General features: G+C 47.1%; 2 protein-coding genes across 3 annotated transcripts; one reads left to right on the top strand and one right to left on the bottom strand.

Annotated features, from left to right (window-relative positions):
* The first annotated feature begins 10008 nt into the window (after positions 1-10008).
* LOC125517561 (zinc finger A20 and AN1 domain-containing stress-associated protein 4) lies at positions 10009-11710 on the top strand. Its single transcript, XM_048682764.2, has 2 exons — positions 10009-10164; positions 10853-11710. The coding sequence occupies exon 2, from the start codon at positions 10869-10871 to the stop codon at positions 11394-11396; it is 528 nt and encodes a 175-aa protein (XP_048538721.1). The 5' UTR covers positions 10009-10164; positions 10853-10868; the 3' UTR covers positions 11397-11710.
* Positions 11711-12593: 883 nt separating this feature from the next.
* On the bottom strand, positions 12594-17803 carry LOC125517560 (uncharacterized). Of its 2 annotated transcripts, XM_048682762.2 has the most exons (13): positions 17505-17803; positions 16769-17350; positions 16471-16673; positions 16120-16317; positions 15950-16021; positions 15519-15614; positions 14956-15035; positions 14787-14862; positions 14499-14709; positions 14129-14322; positions 13946-14051; positions 13766-13855; positions 12594-13519 (listed from the first exon to the last, which is right to left on the bottom strand). In XM_048682762.2, exons 1-13 carry the CDS (start codon positions 17728-17730, stop codon positions 12789-12791), a joined length of 2865 nt encoding a protein of 954 aa, XP_048538719.2. In that variant the 5' UTR covers positions 17731-17803; the 3' UTR covers positions 12594-12788. The 2 variants fall into 2 exon arrangements, with proteins under 2 accessions (XP_048538719.2, XP_087383410.1); XM_087527284.1 differs by having other exon boundaries at positions 16769-17803.
* Positions 17804-19408: the final 1605 nt, after the last annotated feature.

The raw sequence follows: 19408 nt of genomic DNA, 5'->3' as shown, positions 1-19408 counted from the left end.
AGTATGACGGAAACTAGGGCGGCAAGAGTGGAACAAAACACCAGGCATAAGGCCGAGCCTTCCACCCTTTACCAAGTGTATAGATGCATTAAAGTAAACAAGATATAATAATGATATCCCAATAATAAACATGTTCCAACAAGGAACAAACTCCATCTTCACCTACAACTAGCAATGCTATAAGAGGGGCTGAGCAAAGCGGTAACATAGCCAAACAACAGTTTGCTAGGAAAGGTGGGTTAGAGGCTTGACATGGAAATATGGGAGGCATGATATAGCAAGTGGTAGGTATCGCGGCATAGCAAAAGAGCGAGCATCTAGCAAGCAAAGATAGAAGTAACTTCGAGGGTATGGTCCTCTTGCCTACAAAGTTCTCCGAGTTGACGAAAGCTTGATCCTCGTAAGCGTACTCAACGGGTTCCTCGATCACGAACTCGTCTACCGGCTCTACCCAAGACAAGCACACAAGCAAAAGACCAACAATCAATCACGGTGCAATGCGCAAGCAACATGATGCAAAACATGGCATGATATGCAGGATGTGATATGCAATGCATATGCGTGCTTCGGAAAGGAAAGATTGAACCAGGCATCAACTTGGCAAACAAAGTATGCCGCTGGAAAGATGAGTTGATTTCGGTCGAAATCGATATAAAGATCACCAGAATTGGATGCACGGTTTGCAAATGGCAAGCAAAACAATAAGGGCACAATTCTGCGATTAACAGCACGATGCCATCTAGAGTGCAACACGAAACTAAGCTATTGCACTCCAACATAACACAAAGCACATGGTAGTGATCTACTCAAGATGCTTGATAAAATATGAACACTGAGCTACGGCTAAATCACATAAGAGCAGGTTCAAACAAGCATGGCAAAAGTGCAAAAGATATCAGCTTCATAGACTTAGTGAAAATACTAGCATGCCAGGAATTTACATCAGGAAGCAATGTTTAGAGCAAGCAAACAACAAGCTACAGGAACATATCATGTCAATACAAGGCGTGGCATGAATCTACTCAAAGCATAGCACAAAAGTCCCTTACTGACCATAAGCCAAAAAGGATCAGAAGATATTATGGCACCCATGTAAACATAGCAAGTTTCGTTAACAGATTCAGAGTTAGCAGAAAATTGAGCATGGCAAAAACAGAGTTATGAAGGCATCTTTGCAAGCTCGATTCACTCAACACAAGGCATTTCATGACAAGATAAGCATAGCATCAGCAAGATGGCATGTTCAAGAAGCTAACCAAGGCAAGAACAAGTTTATAGCATGCTTGGATGAACTACAACAACCATGGCAAAATTGATTAACATGTAACCAATCTGCCAAGAACATTTTATAGCAAAAGTAGAGCAAGATTGAGACATGCTAGGGCACTCCATAATTGCAAACAGGGGCATGGATAGATAGAGCATAACCATATATCAAAATTATCCTTACTGAAGATATTCAAAACAAGCATGAATCACTCTATAGCAACATGAACACGGCATAAAAATAACAGCAGAGCAATGACTTAGTGAAATTCTAAGTCCCTGAAATCAGCAATATCACGAGAGCTACTTTGCATGCTTGTTCTAGTCACCACAAATATCACAAAAATGCATGGCATATACCCCTGTAAAGATGGCATGGCATAGACCAAAACACATGTAGATCTCATGACCATATGCAACACACAATAAATGTAGCAAAAATGACAAATCCTCATACTCAGATAAGAATCAGCACCTAACATTTTATAGCACTCTTTCATCAACTATTTGGGCATCAAGATGGACTCAAACAAACATGTCACAATGGAACAAAATGAAGAACACATCATGATGAACACTTTGATATATCATGCGCATGAAACAGAGCTACGGTGATGAAGTTATGATGCGCTGAACAGAGCAATAAAATATGAGGGGGAAAAGACTTAGGGAACATTAGACCTCCGAAAATTAGATCTAGGGTTTGCACGTCCTTCGAGGATGACCGGGGAGCTCGCCGGAGTAGGAGGTCGCGGTGGCCGGAGTAGGAGGGGGAGGACGTCGGCGGGTCGGGGCGGCGAGATCCGGCCGGATCCGGCACGGCGCGGCAGCGGGCGACCGGAGTGGCGACCGGCGACGCGTGGGAGGCGGCGGGCGCGGAGTGGAGCGGCGGCCGGCGACGGCGTGGAGCGGCTGTCGGCGAGGAAGTGCGGCGGCGGCATGGGCGGCGAAAGGCGCGGGGCGGCGCGCGGCGGGAGGAGAGGCGGAGGCGGGGACGACCGGGCCTCGGGGGCCCGCGGTGGGCCTGCGGCGCTGGGGCGGCTTGGGGCCACGTGGAGCGCTCTGAGTAGCTCGGGGCGGCGGCGCATTTTGTCCGGCCGGACCGGACGTGTCCGGCGGCACGGGGTGGAAGAAGGCTAGGGTTTCGCCCAAATTTTGGAGCGGGTGCACATATTTATACCTAGAAGGAGGTAGGAGTGTCCAAATGAGGTGTAGTTTTCGCCCACGCGATCGTGATCGAATGGCCGATAGGATGGAGGGGGTTTGGATGGGTTATTGGGCCACTTTGGAGGGGTGTTGGGCTACAACACACACAAGGCCTTTACGGTTCCCCGGTTAACCGTTGGAGTATCAAACGGACTCCAAATGGCACGAAACTTGACAGGCGGTCTACCGGTGGTACACCAAGGCCGCTTGGCAAATCTCGATCCATTCCGAGAAAGTTTAACACCCGCTCACGAAAAGAGACAAGAGGGGGACGCCGGATGACATAGGAGTATCAGATTGCAAATCGGACAACGGGGAAAATGCTCGGATGCAAGAGACGAACACGTATGCAAATGAGATGCACATGATGGCATGATATGAAATGCATGACATGAACAAAATGCAAAACAAAGACAAGAACCCAAGCACGAATCTCATAACTTATAGCCAAAAATGGCAAGAGTCGGAGTACAAATATGGTAAGTTACATCCGGGGTGTTACACTTGACTTAATTAAAATGCACCAACCGTGTGTTTAACCGTGATGGTCTCTTTTCGACGGAGTTTTGGAAGTGAACACGGTTGGGTTATGTATGAACATAAGTTGTTCAGGATAACTTCTTGATCACTTCTAGCTCTGCGTCCGTTGTGTAGCTTCCCATCTTACTCTTGTACTCGTATGTTAGCCACCATATTTGCTTAGTGCTTGCTGCAATTCCACCTTATAAACACATCCTACCTTTAAGCTTAAATAGTCTTGATCTCGCGGGTTTTGAGATTGTCGAGTCCTCGTGACTCACAGATACTACAAACACACTTGCAAGTGCCAATGATACCAATGCAGGTGCTGCCACCGAGCTCAAGTGGGAGTTCGACGAAGACCTTGGCCATTACTATGTTTCCTTTCCGGATGATCAGTAGTAGTGCCCAGTAGGGACGATCGGGACTTAGCATGGGGGTTGTCTTCTTTTCATTTGGACCCGTCTGTAGTCGGACCTTGGTGTACTCTTAATGATGTGTGAATAATTTGATCATTGTGTGATGTGGCGATTGTAAGCCAACTATTTACTTCCTTGTTCATTTACATGGGAATGTGTGAAGATGACCCTTCTTGCGATCATACCAAAATGCGGTTATGCCTCTAAGTTGTGCCTCGACACATGGGAGATATAGCTGCATCTTGGGCGTTACACAAATCCTATACCAAGCATCTTTTAAACTCTATCCACCTTTTTTAAAAATTAAGCACTTCTAACTCGGGCTTAGAGACAACAAGTGAAGAACTATCCCTGATAGCAAGCAAAGACAATGACACAAATATTTTTGGTATTTTTGAATTGGAAACAAAAATAAGAAGGCAAATAAAGAGGCAAAAGGGAAAGAAGAGAAAAACAAGTAAATTGATAAGTTTGTGCGAAGGCACTTGGTTTGTTTGGTGAAGCCTCCCCGACAACAGCGCCAAAAATTCTTCTACTACTCATGATGGAGTTTTTGGATTTCCCGAAGAGGAAGGGTGAACTGGTATAGTAGCAAATAGTATTTCCCTTAGTAAAGAACCAAGGTTATCAAACCAGAAGGAGACGGCACACAAACAACATGAATGGTACCTGCACACACACAAAGCAAATTCTTGCACCCAACAATGGCAAGGGGGTCGTTACTCCCCTTGTTCTTGCCGGTTGCAAGTATCAAATCTGGTGGTGATAGGTTGCTACCTCTTGAGCATGCGTTGGTTTTCCCTTGAAGAGGAAAGGGTGATGCAGCAAAGTAGCGTAAGTATTTCCCTCAGTTTTGAGAACCAAGGTATCAATCCAGTAGGAGACAACACACAAGTCACCTAGTACCCGCGCAAACAATCAAGAACCTTGCAACCAACGCGATAAAGGGGTTGTCAATCCCTTCACGGTCACTCACAAAAGTGAGATCGGATAAAGATAGTAAAGTAAATTTTTTTGGTATTTTTGTTGTATAGATTGGAAAGTAAAGATTGCAAAATAGTAAACGAGATGCGATGTAAATAAAAGAGATGCAATATAATAAGAAAGAGACCCGGGGGCCATAGGTTTCACTAGTGGCTTGTCTCAAGATAGCAAGTATTACGGTGGGTGAACAAATTACTGTCGAGCAATTGATAGAAAAGCGCATAGTTATGAAGATATCTAAGGCAATGATCATGAATATAGGCATCACGCCCGTGTCAAGTAGATCGAAACAATTCTGCATCTACTACTATTAATCACATCGACCGCTATCCAGCATGCATCTAGAGTATTAAGTTCATAAGAACAGAGTAACGCATTAAGCAAGATGACATGATGTAGAGGGATAAACTCAAACAATATGATATAAACCCCATCTTTTTATCCTCGATGGCAACAATACAATACGTGCCTTTCTGCCCCTACTGTCACTGGGAAAGGACACCACAAGATTGAACCCAAAGCTAAGCACTTCTCCCATTGCAAGAAAGATCAATCTAGTAGGCCAAACTAAACCGATAATTCAAAGAGACTTGCAAAGATATCAAATCATGCATATAAGAATTCAGAGAACAACCAAATAATATGCATAGATAATCTTGTTCATAAACCCACAATTCATCGGATCTCGGCAAACACACCGCAAAAGAATATTACATCGAATAGATCTCCAAGAACATCGAGGAGAACTTTGTATTGAGAATCAAAGAGAGAGAAGAAGCCATCTAGCTAATAACTATTAACCCGAAGGTCTGTGATAAACTATTGACGCTTCATCGGAGAGGCAATGGTGTTGATGTAGAAGCCCTCCGTGATCGATTCCCCCTTTGGCAGATCGCTGAAAGAGGCCCCAAGATGGGATCTCACGGGTACAAAAGGTTGCGGCGGTGGAAAAGTGGTTCCGTGGCTCTTTGCGATCGATATAGGGTATAAGAGTATATATAGGCGAAAGAAGTACGTCGGTGGAGCTACAAAGGGCCCACGAGGGTGGGGGCGCGCCTACCCCCCTGGGCGTGCCCTCCTGCCTCGTGGCCGCCTCGTGGAGTTCCAGACTTCGAATCCAAGTCTTCTGGATTGCTTTCGGTCCAAGAAAGATCATCGCAAAGGTTTCATTCCGTTTGGACTCCGCTTGGTATTCCTTTTCTACAAAACTCTGAAATAGGAAAAAAAACAGAAACTGGCACTGGGCCTCCGGTTAATAGGCAGTCCCAAAAATAATATAAAAGAGCATATTAAAGCCCATTAAACATCCAAAACAGATAATATAATAGCATGGAACAATAAAAATTTATAGATACATTGGAGACGTATCATAGGCAAACAAATAAAATAAAATAAAACTAAACAACAAGGTAATTTTAGGATTTCTTATTAATTGGCTAGAATGGATATGGGGGCCATAGGTTCACTAGAGGCATCTCTCCCATGACCATAGCAACGATGGGTAAACAAATTAATAGGTACCTGTAGGGATGAAGAACTCAAACGAGACAAGAGACAACTTCCGAAATAATTTTATGTTACAGATACGAGACATTAATTCAAAGTCCTTCCATTGACCCCTCCAACAAATACATCGGGTTGCAAGGTCCTTGCCTCGGCCATACCTTACCGGACCACTCACACATGACGATCATATCACACGAAGAACACATCAAAGAACAGATCATGAAGATAGATTGATTGATAATATGTCTTACAATGGATGTCATGTGTAATACACGATTGCAAGTATGACTAAATTGTTGAGAACTATGGTGGAGATGAAGGTGGTGGCTATGGAGATGGAAATGGCGGCGGCTAGGGTTGATGGAGATGAGGATGATCATGACTGGTTGTTCTGCGCTCCCCCACAATGTTCTGTTATCCATTTAGCATCGACCCCTTTATAAAGGTTGTTCATGTGGACGAGGAGCATCAGTTTCCACGCCATATGGTTGCTCATATGAGCGGGCCTGGTCGAATGAAACATCATCTTTTGCTTTGTTTCCTCTGGTGCACCTCCCACTTGATCCCCTCTATCTCCACTTACTCCTTCTGAAGAATTGGCTTGATTTCATCCATAATAGCCCATTTCCTTAGGAAACAAAATAAATAAAGTATTTTTTGAATCCTATGCGTTCACTAGTCATTTCAGGAAGTATTGGAGCGAACATCTCGGTTTTAATGAAATATATCGGTTTCAAGTCAAGTTAGAGGAGAATAACACTCATCATTTGTGAGTATACATAGGATAACACAAATAGAAGTCCCTGGATATTTGGTTTAACTGTCGAAGACGACCCCCGGAAAATGTCCGAAGACATTGAAGATAGTGGTGGTGCGCAAAGACTTTCGCTTGAAGACAATGGAGCCGAAGACATAGTCTTTTGGTAGTTTCATTTTCTTATTTCTTGAATCATAGGAATCATTGCACTATTAAGTGGGCTCAAGGTGAAACGAAGTTAGAAACTGACGTGATGCTCAATCTAAAATCCTACCAGTGAAGAGAATGAGAAAAAAAAATATTCCACCGTTGTTTGAGTCAGTTTGCTTGTAGCCCAAGTAAAGTTGCCACATATGTTTGAAATTCGACCATTAGGACACATGTCGATTGGTCATTGACCCAGGGTCAGATCGATCATACCATGTCAGGTTGTCCCCTTGCTATAAATAGCCACCCCCTCCACCATAAGTCGGTGGTTGCTATGAGTTATTGCATGGATTTTGTCGATTGAGAGCAACCCACCTCCAAAGCTTTTGAGAGAGATTTCCTTCAAGGAAAAACCCAAATACCCAGAGCCCAAAGTGATTGAGCATCACTAAAAACATTCTGTTCTGAGTGAACTGAAGACTTGTTACACTTTAAGGCTGCGATCTTCTAGATGGTTAGGTGTCATGTTCTGAGCATCCAAGAGTCATTGTGGATCACTAGTGAATGAGTTTGTTAAGGTTTCGGAAGTGTACCTTGAAGACTTAGCTGAGTGATTGGGCAAGTCCTAGGTGACCTTAGGTCAAGGGGAATAAGGTGCAGACTTGGTCTTCTGAGTTAAATCCCAACCTCCCTAACCTAACCAGACGTACATTTGTCACAACAACTGGAACCGGTCGAACAAATCCTTTGTCTTCACCGAGCAACTGGTTCTATCTCTTCATTATTTTACTTTCTGTTTTGCCTTGTTTAGTTTCTATTTAGCTTCTACATCTTCGAAGACATTGTCTGTTTTGAAGACTTCCATAAAAATCTCCCATTCACCTCCTCTGGTCAATAGCTATCACTTTCACTAGATATGTAGGGTGGGGTGTGTTTTGAAGACTTTCATAAAAATCTCCCATTCACCCCCTCTGGTTGATAGCTATCACTTTCACTAACTATGTAGGGTGGAGTGTGGTGTCCAGTTTCATGCAACACCCACAGGTAGACTATGTCCGCCTTTTCTTTTATATTAAATGGTACACACGCTATGTGTATTCGAGAAAAAAGGTTTCTTATTTTGGCTGTCAAATTTGCATAGAACTTTCGATTGAGATGATGTCAGATATGTTAATGCATTTAGATGAGCACCAGAGCAATTATGTTTTGAATATTTGTATCAATTGTGGAACCTTATAATACATGATACTCAAAGTTTCCCATAATCGTAACTTTTCTAGGTCATTCCCAACTTGGCTATAGTCATCATGCTAATTAGGTTTGAGTTTCATTCCACCCTCAAAATACAAAGAAACAGTGAATGCACTCACAAATTATAAATAGCATGGGAGACACTCGGTTCTGCGCTGGGAGGCGCGACTAGCGGGTGGAGTATGGTGGCTCAACGCTGCTCGTCTTTGGCTGGCCATGGTGGCAAGGATGCTCCAGGGGGATTGACAGGGGTGCCTTCGGGTCTTGTCGTCTCCGGGGGTGGTGACGGCGACCGACCCCGGTTTGGGAAATGGCGTGGTGGATGCGGTGTGGCCGGCAGCCGTCGGTGGCCTTCCCCTGCCCTGCTTCAGTCGGCTGGGCCCGATTCTTACCCAAAGGTTTTGTTTTTTTCCTGGCGTCAGCGTCGGTGGACCTTGGTGAGGGTGGTGGGGTAATCTCCGATGCCGGGGCGGCGACTCTGGTGGTGGGAGCGCGGTGCTCGTGGGCGGAGCCCATGGCTCAGGTGCCGCCTGGTGGCCATGGCCATGTGAGTGGCGTGGTAGCCAGGGTGTGACGTACGGTGGCAGTGCCCGGGGTGAAAACTTGTTTTGTCTTCGGGCGGACCGACAGCGACGATGTTTCGTCCTCTTCTTGAAGGCATCGTTGCAATGTTCACTGCCCCTCGTGTAGCTGCTGGGGAAACCCTGATCCCGGATCAGGCGGTGGCGGCGCTACGATGCCGTAACCTTCCTGAAGGCGCCGCTTGAAGCTCACGTTTCGTCGTATGCGGCTTCATCTCTTTGCTGTGGCGTTTCATGGTCGAGGACCCTAGTAGTTTGTCGTGCTATGGGGTGGTGTTGCTACGCTCAGCTCCTATGTATCCTGCCTTGGGGTGTGTGCCTATGTTGTGGTGGCGTGAGTTTGTATCGGGTTGTTGATGATCATTCCTTTATATATATATAGCGGGGTAAAATCCTTTTTGGGTAATTATAATACTATCATGTGAAACAGAAAATGTTGATAATTATGCAAAAGAGATAAAACAGTCCAATGGAACATGGCAATACCAGAAAATTTGGTACGCGGATATACAAACGAATAATGGTTTTTCATGCATTAAGGGGTGTGTACATGTCAAAATTTTCGCATACTAACAATAAGGTTAGATTCTTGACGTTGTTCGAGACATGGCACAAAGTTTGATCACATTTAGTTTAGACGTGGCATATGATGACAAAATCGGTTCGTCGAAGATAAGAAGACATAAAGGTGATTATAGTCCGTTGTCAGCTCAAAACATGTGGATTCGACTTAACGAAAACAAAAGATGACACAAGAGATAACGGCTCCGTCGCCGGATGCCAGCAAGGGTCCAGCTGAATGCCACTAGTAACAGACACACGAGGCGATTTCGTGTAGCAATAAAACGCATGGTTTTCATTAAAAAAGACTAGTATTAACCGACACACGAGGCGATTCCGTGTAGGAACAAAACGCGCCGGTTTCTATTATCAAAATACCAGGAGCAGATTAATACCTTCCTGTTAGAATCAAATTCAGCTGGTAGTTGCTCTACTCACAACATGACCTTCATTCCTCTCACATGTACACTATCAATCACGTATTCAAGTATATATAGTAAGCAACAAAATGGATTCTTGAATTCAAAAAGGAAAGGCAACGAACGACAGCACCGCCATCGGCGAGAGAAAGAGGGGAGTATCCATTCATCCATTCACACCATAAAGATGAGAAAGCGACGCGATCCTTCTTCTTCCCCAGCAAGAAAGAAAAGCCCCACTTTAGAAGCCGGCCATCTCCCGAGGACCCATCCGCGAAACCGCGCCAAACCCAATCCCAGCCGTCCACCTGCCAACCCCGCGCAGATCCGACGGCCCGGGCGGACGAAGTCCCAGCGGCCGGGAGGGGCAAACCGGTACTTCCCCACCGGTGGCTCCGCCCACCCCCCTTTATCTCCCCCTCCCCCACCTCCCGGTCCTCGTCCCTGGTGACGCCCCCAATCGAGCCGAGCTCCTCGCGATTCCCAATCCCCGCACGCCTCCTCGCCCTCCTCCTCCGGCCCCGCCGCCGCCGCCGCCTCGCCACAGGGTTAGGGTTCGCTCGCCCCCTCCTCCACCCTCCCCGGTTTGATCTGTTCCGTTCGGCGCTCGATTCGGCGTCTCCTCTGTCGATCCGCGTGGGTTTTGTTCTCGACGAAGGAGTTCTGTGTGGCTCTTCCGCCCTGTGCGGCGATCGACGGAAGGGGGCCGTGTTCTGTGATGCTCGCGGCGCCGTTCGGTGGTTGGTCCGTTTTGGGTAGAAGTCTTTGCGTGTTGTTTTCTCCTTTTCTGTTCCTTCTGGGTGGAAATGATTAGATTTACCTTTTTTTTCAAATTAAAGCCGTCCGGATTAGATGAATCACGCGGTGCGGCTGGCGCACGTTGTGTTCGATTTACCATCTCTCGGGAGAAATTTTCGGTTTTCGAGATTTGAATTCGGTGCCCTGTTCCTCGTCTGGACCGTCGGCGAAATGGAAGTAATAAGTGGCTCTTGGTAGCGGTGGTTGGGGAGAAGTCGCTTTTGACATGTTGATTTCCTAGAAATCAGGATCTTGTTTCTGAAAGCGGTGCGCTCCTCCCCGCAACTACGATTGTTTGTGCCTGGAAGTTACAATTCGTATTATAGTACGATTCGGATTCTTGTTGCGTGGCTCGATTTGGTCGCTTGCTCTTGGAAGATTGCAATTGATTCTTCCTCTTTCGATGCTGATGTTTACCGTTGTCTGTTCTGTGTGCAGCTCACGGTTATTCAAGATGGAACACAAGGAGGCGGGTTGCCAGCAGCCGGAGGGCCCAATCCTATGCGTTAATAACTGTGGCTTCTTTGGCAGTGCCGCGACCATGAACATGTGCTCCAAGTGCCACAAGGAGATGGTCATGAAGGAGGAACAGGCCAAGCTGGCTGCCTCCTCCTTCGATAGCATCGTCAACGGTGGCGACGGTGGGAAAGCACCTGTTGTTGCGGCTGTAGCCGCGAACGCAGAGGTGGCGGTTGCTCAAGTTGACGTGAAGGCGCTCGTTGTGCAGCCTGCTGCTGATGTTGCAGGCACCAGCGAAGCTGTTGCCGTGAGCCCCAAGAGGAAGGAGGGGCCGAATCGGTGCTCAACTTGCAGGAAGAGGGTTGGGCTGACGGGATTCAACTGCCGCTGCGGTAACATGTACTGTTCGCTGCATCGCTATTCCGACAAGCATGACTGCCAGTTCGACTACCGGACTGCAGCTAGGGATGCCATCGCCAAGGCCAACCCAGTGGTGAAGGCAGAGAAGCTCGACAAGATTTAGGTGTCCCACAGGGAAGAAATGGTTGCAATCTGCCAAGGTTCATCATCCGTCTTTGCTGTGCCATCCTTGCACCTCCCTTTCTTGTTGGCTGCCGCATTTCCTAAATTGTACGGCATTGTGATGCACACTGCGTCGTGGCAGCTGCAAGAACTCAATCCTCAGTCATTCCGAATGGTTTGCGTGTTGTGTAACTTTATTCATGGTGGTTTTTTCGGTCAGTATTGTGGCTTCTCATTTTAGCTAGCTCTGTTATGTACTATTGTCCCATGTGTGTTAAATTCTGATCAGTAATAGTAGCCAGCAATGGTTCATCATATTGCGTGTGGGTTCATTTTCCATGTTTGAGTATGTTCAATTCAATTATGTTTATGGTTGTATAGTTGGTGTTCTCATTGTTGTTAGTTTGGAAAATTGTACTTGGCTAGTTCTCCACTCTCAAATATACATCCAAATCGAAGAGCAGTGAGAAACATGGTTCTGGTTCTCAAGTTTTAGTTCTAGAACACGCGAGAGCAATGGCAAACATGGTTACAGTTCTTCTTATATGTCATTGCTCTAATCTGATGATATGTGGATTATGATGAAGTAATCCAGGATGAAAAGAATGGAGGCCTTGTGGTTGATCACCAGTTAAAAACTATGCCTTAGAAAAGCTGAAGTTTAAATCAGGATTCAGCGTATGATTGGGAATGCGGACTGGCTCTGCCTTGTTGCTGTATTCATTTAGCTTGCGCATTCTGATCCAAGGGGAACAATTACAACACATGGGTTGAAATCTGTATGAGCTGTTTTGGCATGATTGTCTCTTGGAAAGAAGCCAATTGGTTGTGCCAAACTATCCTTTCCAGGAGATAGGATTTTCTTTTGCTTAATTTGTGGTCAGGCCCCTCTAGACATATGATGTGCACATTGATCAACTCTTTTGCCGGGTGTTGAGCAGCGATGTGTTAAACAAATGCAGGCACTGATTCCTCCCTCATTTGTTTATGAGAGTGGATATGATCCCAGGCTTTGCCCTCCTCCCAGTAGCTGGAGATGTATTTTAATTCGGAAGATTAGGTGCTGTTACTTGCCCTGACTACTTATCCATTACCAGGATAAACAGCAGCATATATGCTGAAGGATGCAGTTAACCTTTTAGAAGCATTTTCAACATATATATGCACATCATGGTTTGTTCATCTGAAAACAATAAAATTCACACAACCAGAAGTAACTTTACTCAGCAAAGAAACCATACTATCGCATTTAGCTGTAATTTCATAGTATTCCAGAAGAAACAAACTCATTTCCTCTTCTATTGCCTGTTGTAAACTACAGTATACATGAGAAAAAAAGGGGCGTGTATTATTCTGGGTTTGTTTGTGCCAAGGCGCAAGTGATCTTGCGGCGTCAGGCCCCAAGGTTGAAGTAAACCGTGTAGAATTCGTCCCTCAGGCTGTACAACGGCTCCAGGAGGAAGTTCCTCTTTACCCCCCTGGCGACGAAGCTTATTGGGTGGTACTGCCTCAGCGGAGCGGCCTGTGCAAAGCTTGCCGCCTGCTCGAGTATCTCGCCGATGCTCTGGACAGAACTCTTGCAGCTGACCTGGATCTTTGTCCCGGCAGAGTAATCTGCCCCAGACACCAAGAAGCACCCTGGTTTGGTCCCGAGCTCGAGCGAAACCGAGTTTGGCTTCCCATCGAGCCCGGGTACTATGTTGAAGAAGGAACCGGCGCTCTTTTGTGCGGACAAGGTGAGGTCGTTGGTGATCACCGTTCCTGGCATGTCGAATGGCTCGATCTGCACAGAGGTGTCTTTCAGGGCTGCGCCGTAGGTGCCGTGCAGCCTTGCTGCGTCCTGAGGATGCACCCTGAATGTCGCGTGGACGGCGGTGTCTGTACCATCGACTGCAGGCCGTTCTTGCATTGTCAGGGAGCCGTTTGAGCTAGACAGGACGAATGTCTTCCCACTTGATTCTTGTGTGAAGGTCATCAGCTGTGAGTTGTGTGATGAAGGTACTGCAGTGATCCAGTCCGAAACTGCACTGCCGGTTTTTGCATCCCAATCACCGGAGGAGAGACCCGCAAGAACGAATGGCCCGAATAGAATTGCTTGAAGAGATGCATACTCCGGCCGGTCATCTGAGGCATAGTTATGAATTAATAGCTTAGTTGACATTCTAGCTAGAATAACAGTATTTAGGATTAGTAAGGCAGCAAAAAATCATGTCCACTATTAACTTGCTTATTTTTTAATCTAATCATGGCTGGCATCACAAATTATTGTGTCTGAATTGTGAACTCAACAAATTGGCTATGTGCTACTTCAAGCTTAGATATATCAATGCATATATTTCGGCAGCAGTTGAAATTTCCAAAATTGTTTACCTTTGATTGCTTCGGTCCTTAGGGCAACTGGGAATTGCAGTGATAGGTGATCGTTTGAGCTCCACTGTTTGGTGACTGAGAGTAAAGAGCCTGGCCACACAATAAGATCAAATAAAACACTTGCTTCCACAAAATTGACGGCTATAGCTGAAATGGTACCATACATTCAAACGATTATACCTGGAGTTACTGATCCCAAATCTTTGTCATTTAAAGTTGCTTTTGCGCCACTGGCAGATGTCCATGTTGGTATTCTCACATTCAATGTAGCAGACTGACCATTTGTCTGCGCAAAAATATGGAGGCTAACTTTGCATGCTCTGATATGAATTTCATGCCAAAAAAAAACTCAAGAAGAATTACCTTCCCGGAAACAGAGAGTGAAACTCGAAAGTTCATATCCGAGGAGCTGAGGGGCTCCAGTTGTTGGGTAACAGTAACCCCAGCTGTTTTCCAGTTGAAAGTGCTTGGTATGTACTGAATGATGCTGAGTGCTGGTGTGTCTCCTTTCTCCTCAAAGTAAATAGAATCGCCAAGTTTCGAAAAGGATTCTATCCCTGCAAATGCAAAAGCAGAACATTCACAATAACTTTCTAATTTAGAACTACAACCTTCACAACGTAGAGCAGAAAGCAAGAATTGCAAGGAAAATGCTGCAGTTGCTTGATTTTAATATGAAGGCGGCAATGCCATATACAGTAGTAAACAGTACTCAGCAGGCTTCAAAAATTACCTGTTCCATAACAGCACCAGAACGAATCATACTTGGTTCCCCAACCATGATAGCTTACTGCTTTAGACCGTCCAGGTGCCTGGGGTAGCATGTAAATCATCACCCCGGGATCCGTCCCTCTCTGGATGCCTAACACACCATTTATCAGTGCCCTTTCATAATAGTCCGCATATGCTATTTCCTTTGTCCATCTGAATAAGTTGCGGGAAACCTGCATACCGCTTGCATTTGACACAATTCTGGAGGAGAAAATAAATGTTTCAGAGAAATGGTTTCATAATTGTATACCTTGAGCATATTGTAGGTAGTGCAAGATTCCGCGTTTTCAGTACTCAGAGTCGCAGCTAAACGCTTTGGATCGGCCCTGGAAAGAGATTGAGGGTATAAGCTTCCACCCGAAAGGTAACTATGGCCATTCATTATCGATATTAGGCATCCAGAGTTATATATATGTTACCAGAATTCGCCGGCAGATGTCCCACCAGTTGCATAGCTATGAGAAGAATTTATCATGTCCATAAAGGATGTTGCAATTTGCTGTTTCAGGAATTAGGATTACGGTCAGCTTTGATGCAGCTTCACTTGCATGGAGTCAAAATGAGAAAAGAAGGAAGCGACACAACTTCAGTAAAATACCAATCACAATCTTCGGCATGAGGAGGTCAGAAGAAAAACTGAAGTAAACAAAGCAGCATAACTCCCACAAAATGAGCACCCTAGTTTAGCATTCCTTTCTCCGCACCAAAAAATGATACCAAGAGAACACAGTTTTTGCATTAAATGTCTTCTTTGCCCCAGACAAAGCTATACCAACTTCCAAATATCTTTGGATGTTTACCAATATTGCTGAAAAGCCTACACTAGAAGCGAAATACTAATGCCAATGTTTTCTGTTTGTAAGAGTAGCCAATATGGTAATCTGACCTGCTAACTTTTATGCTTGCACTCATATCCCCTCATATAATTTTCTCCATCAATGAGTGAGTAGTTCAACTCTCCAGAAAGCATGATTTGCTTTACCTTGTAAAGAGCATCACCGGTGACTTCATATCTCATTTGGGCACCAACGACAACTGGAATATGCGTATTGGAATGGAAACCTGAAATACTATCAGCCTGAAAAGGAAACACCATAAAGTAATTACTCCCAAGGAACTCCTGCGATAGGAATGCTGTTCTTGTAGGTATGCATTGTAAAGCTGTGAGTTTAATAATTGTGCATATTACAATGCACATTCAATTGTAGTAGTGACATAATTTATATTGTATTTGGTATATAGAAACGAATAAATTAAACTGAACACAAACTCATAAAATATACGACATAGTAGTATGAGGTGTTAACCAGACAAGAGGTCTCATTCACTGGATTATAATGAACTACTATCATGCATTACGTGATGATGCTGAATTATCATAGGAGCCAGGGCTAGGGAATCAAGTGAGTACACCTGAACTGCAAGCAGACCGAGAAAGCACGGTTTGTCAAAGAGGTGGGCCAGTGTCAAATGCTTCAGATCATCCTGTCCAAGTTAGAGAAATAAGCAACTCTGAACTCCATTCAAAACATACTTTTAAAACAGCAAAGCAGATGACAAACTACACATAATCAGTGAAGCACCGTTATTGTGTAGAGCTGGTATAGCACATCATTCATGCCACCAGTCTCCTCATTGAGCGATGCCCAGTGCCTCTCGATGCTGTATTTCTGAATGACATTCTTCACCCGGTCACTGAAGTAGTTAGCCATCCCCACAACCATCTCAAGGGCCTTGGAGTTTCCAGCCACTGTATACTGATCAAGAAGACCTTGCATAATCTACAAACCAAAAATCACACACGCAGCAAGACAATTTGTTAGAGAATCACACGAAATAGAAGTATAGAACACGGGATACGGATCACGGAATCCAGATCACAACTCAACATAATGATCCACATGTTGTTGAAGGAGGAGTAAAAGATTGTATACCTTGTGGATTGTGTAGTAAGGAGCCCAAACAGTAGTGAGGGCTTCAGTGCGGTCGAAGAACTCTGATGGGAAGGCTGACAGGTACCCTGTGCCCATCTTCTTCTGGCAATCGTTTAGCACGTCGACGACGGACGACATCTTGGCACGGAGGGTGTCATTGTGCGTGCTCGCCCACATCTTGGCCGTGGCGCTCAGGTAGTGCCCTGCAATGCAGAGACGAGCGTCAGGCCAACAAAAGTTCAGTTCAGATGAGTAACTGGTATGTGTGAATAAGCAGGGCAAGATTGTGGCGGCGCACCGACGAAGTGTCCCCGGAGCTCGACGTTGGGCCCCTCCCACCCGCCGTAGGGCGTCCCGGTCGCCGTCAGGCCGGCCTGCGTGCGGAAGCTCCAGACGAGGCGGTCGGTGTCCAGGAGGAGCAGGTACTCCAGGTTGGTCTGCTGGGCCTGCCAGTACAGGGTCCCCGGCTGGAGCCGCACGTCGTGCAGCGACGCCTCCCAGAGGAACGGACCCGCGGGGCCGTCCACGGCGGCAGCGCCGCCCCGGAGCTTGCGGTAGAGCATCAGCCAGTCGAACGCCTCGCGTGGCGGGGTGCCGCCGCCGCCGCCGCCTAGGAGCCTCCGTGGCATGAGCTCCATCCAGGCAGACTCGTCGGTCGGGGTGAGGTGCTGCTCGTGGGCGTGCCCGTGACCGTGGCCACGGCCGGCGAGCCCGGCAGGCAGCCGCAGCTGCCCCGCGGCGCGCTCCGCGTGGGTCGCCACCGAATCCGACGACGGGAACGTGTTCGTGCAGACCTTCGCCGCGGCGGCGGTCAAGAGCACCGCCACGACCCCCAACGCCGACACCGCCGCCGCCACGCCTCGCGCCATTCCTCTTCCCCCTAAAAATTCACTCACCAGTCACTCCTTAGCCGTCAACGCCCGACTGCCACCGCACCCCGGGCGCATAATAAATATAGGGGAAGGAACAAGAAAGCCTCCAAGAACCGCCAATTATAGCCGGAGCAAGGCGAGATGGTTAAGCAACAGGCTTACAAGCGACGCGACGGCGACAACGCACTCCGAGAGCTCGGAGACGACAGAAGGTGGGTGAGTGGTGATTTTGGCCGGCGAAGAACAGGAAGGGGGATTCTTTTCTGAGAAAAATCGCGGCTCTTTTTTGGTTTGCTGCGGTGCGTGCGCGGGGACGGATCGGCGCGGAGGAGACGCAAGAAACGCGCGTGGAGGGGAGGCAATCTTGCACCCAAAGGGCCGCAACCATGGACGGGAATGGACCGGGTGAGTGGTGACGGCAGCGTCGCTTGCTTACACGTCGGAGCGTTCGTTGGAAAACGATGTGATCTAGGAGTAGTACCACCGTCTGGATCAGCAACGGCGGCAGTTGGCGCGTCCATGTACCTCAGCGCCGCGCCAGGAAGCATCATCTATTTCTGTTCTTGGATTTCCAGACTGAGCCAAGACCAGAGTGGCAGGCAGGCAAGGAGGAACCCTGCCGAGCTAACTCCACTGCTCGCTTACCATTATAGATGCAGGAGAGCGTGTAGAACACAGCTATTTAAGCATCTTTGTGTATGACCTCAGCTCGCCGGAACTAGCTCGTATGGTGGTTGCACTTGCAGTTACCTCAGCTCGCCGGAACTAGCTCGTATGGTGGTTGCACTTGCAGTTAGGCTTTGGTTCCAAACAAATCACCAACTTATAAGTCAAAAAGTGAAAAAGTGACTTATTTTGTCAAACAGACTCAATTTATAAGTCACCCCAACTTATAAGTCATAAGTTGCTCCACCCCAACTTAAAACTTATAAGTCACCCCTTTTACGTGAGTCACACCACCTTTACATTAAAAAACAAGGTGGGAAGGTATGGTCAGGTGACAACCAAATAGGCGTGACTTATAAGTCACTGGTTTTAAGTCACCTGACTTATAAGTCAGGTGACTTATTGGAACCAAACATGCCCTTAAGATCGATCGGCACACGATGCAACTAGGACCGCATCCACACCGCGATTTTCGTTCTCAAATTTCCAACCGACCAGGCATGAACCAAACTTCCGTTCGGAATGGAGGGCATTTCTAGCCCATGTAACACCCCGGATGTAACTTTCCCAATTTGTACTCCAACTCTTGCCGTTTCCGGCGTTAAGTTATTTTATTATCTCGGGTTCGGGTTTTTGCCTCCGTGTGTTGTTGTCGTTGTCATGCATCTCATATCATGTCATCATGTGCATTGCATTTGCATACGTGTTCATCTCATGCATTCGAGCATTTTCCTCGTTGTCCGTTTTGCATTCCGGCGTTTCGTTCTCCTCCGGTGGTCATTCCTAGCTTTCTTTCGTGTGTGGGGATTAAACATTTTCGGATTGGACCGAGACTTGCCAAGCGGCCTTGGTTTACTACCGGTAGACCGCCTGTCAAGTTTCGTATCATTTGGACTTCGTTTGATACTCCAACGGTTAACCGAGGGACCGAAAAGGCCTCGTGTGTGTTGCAGCCCAACACCCCTCCAATTTGGCCCAAAACCCACCAAACTCTGCTCCATGTCCTAGAGCGTTCGATCACGATCGCGTGGCCGAAAACCGCACCTCATTTGGACTCTCCTAACTCCCTCTATGCCTATATATACCTCCCCCTTCTAAAAATCCCGGATCCCCTCTCCCCGAAACCCTAAATCTCAGATCCGCCGCCGCCGAACACGTCCGACAGCGCCGGACACATCCGACTTACCCGCCGCCGCCACGTGTCGCCGCCCGGTTGGCCGCGCCGCCGCCCCACATCCCCGCCGGCCCGAGAGCCCAAGGCCGGCCCCCGCGGCCCGCTACCGCCCGCCGCCACCTGCCGCGCCCCGCTGCCGTCGCGTTCGTCCCGCCGCCGCCGCCTCCTTCCACCCCGGTGACCGGAGCCGCCGCGCGCCGCCGACGCCGGCCGGAGCCGCGCCTCG

The sequence above is a fragment of the Triticum urartu genome, chromosome 6A, assembly GCF_056163025.1.
Source record: "Triticum urartu cultivar PI428250 chromosome 6A, HENAU_Tu73, whole genome shotgun sequence".
Classification (NCBI taxonomy): Eukaryota; Viridiplantae; Streptophyta; class Magnoliopsida; order Poales; family Poaceae; genus Triticum; species Triticum urartu.
Note: the sequence above shows the minus strand (reverse complement) of the source record. Positions and strands in the feature narration are given on the sequence as shown.

Coding starts and splice junctions, on each gene's coding strand:
- LOC125517561 (XM_048682764.2), top strand. CDS start 10,869: ATGGAACACAAGGAGGCGGGTTGCCAGCAGCCGGAGGGCCCAATCCTA.
- LOC125517560 (XM_048682762.2), bottom strand. CDS start 17,730: ATGGTTGCGGCCCTTTGGGTGCAAGATTGCCTCCCCTCCACGCGCGTT. Junction 15,615..15,949: donor TCGGTCTGCTTGCAGTTCAG/GTGTACTCACTT, acceptor TTTCCTTTTCAG/GCTGATAGTATTTCAGGTTT. Junction 13,856..13,945: donor TTTGGGATCAGTAACTCCAG/GTATAATCGTTT, acceptor TTGTGTGGCCAG/GCTCTTTACTCTCAGTCACC.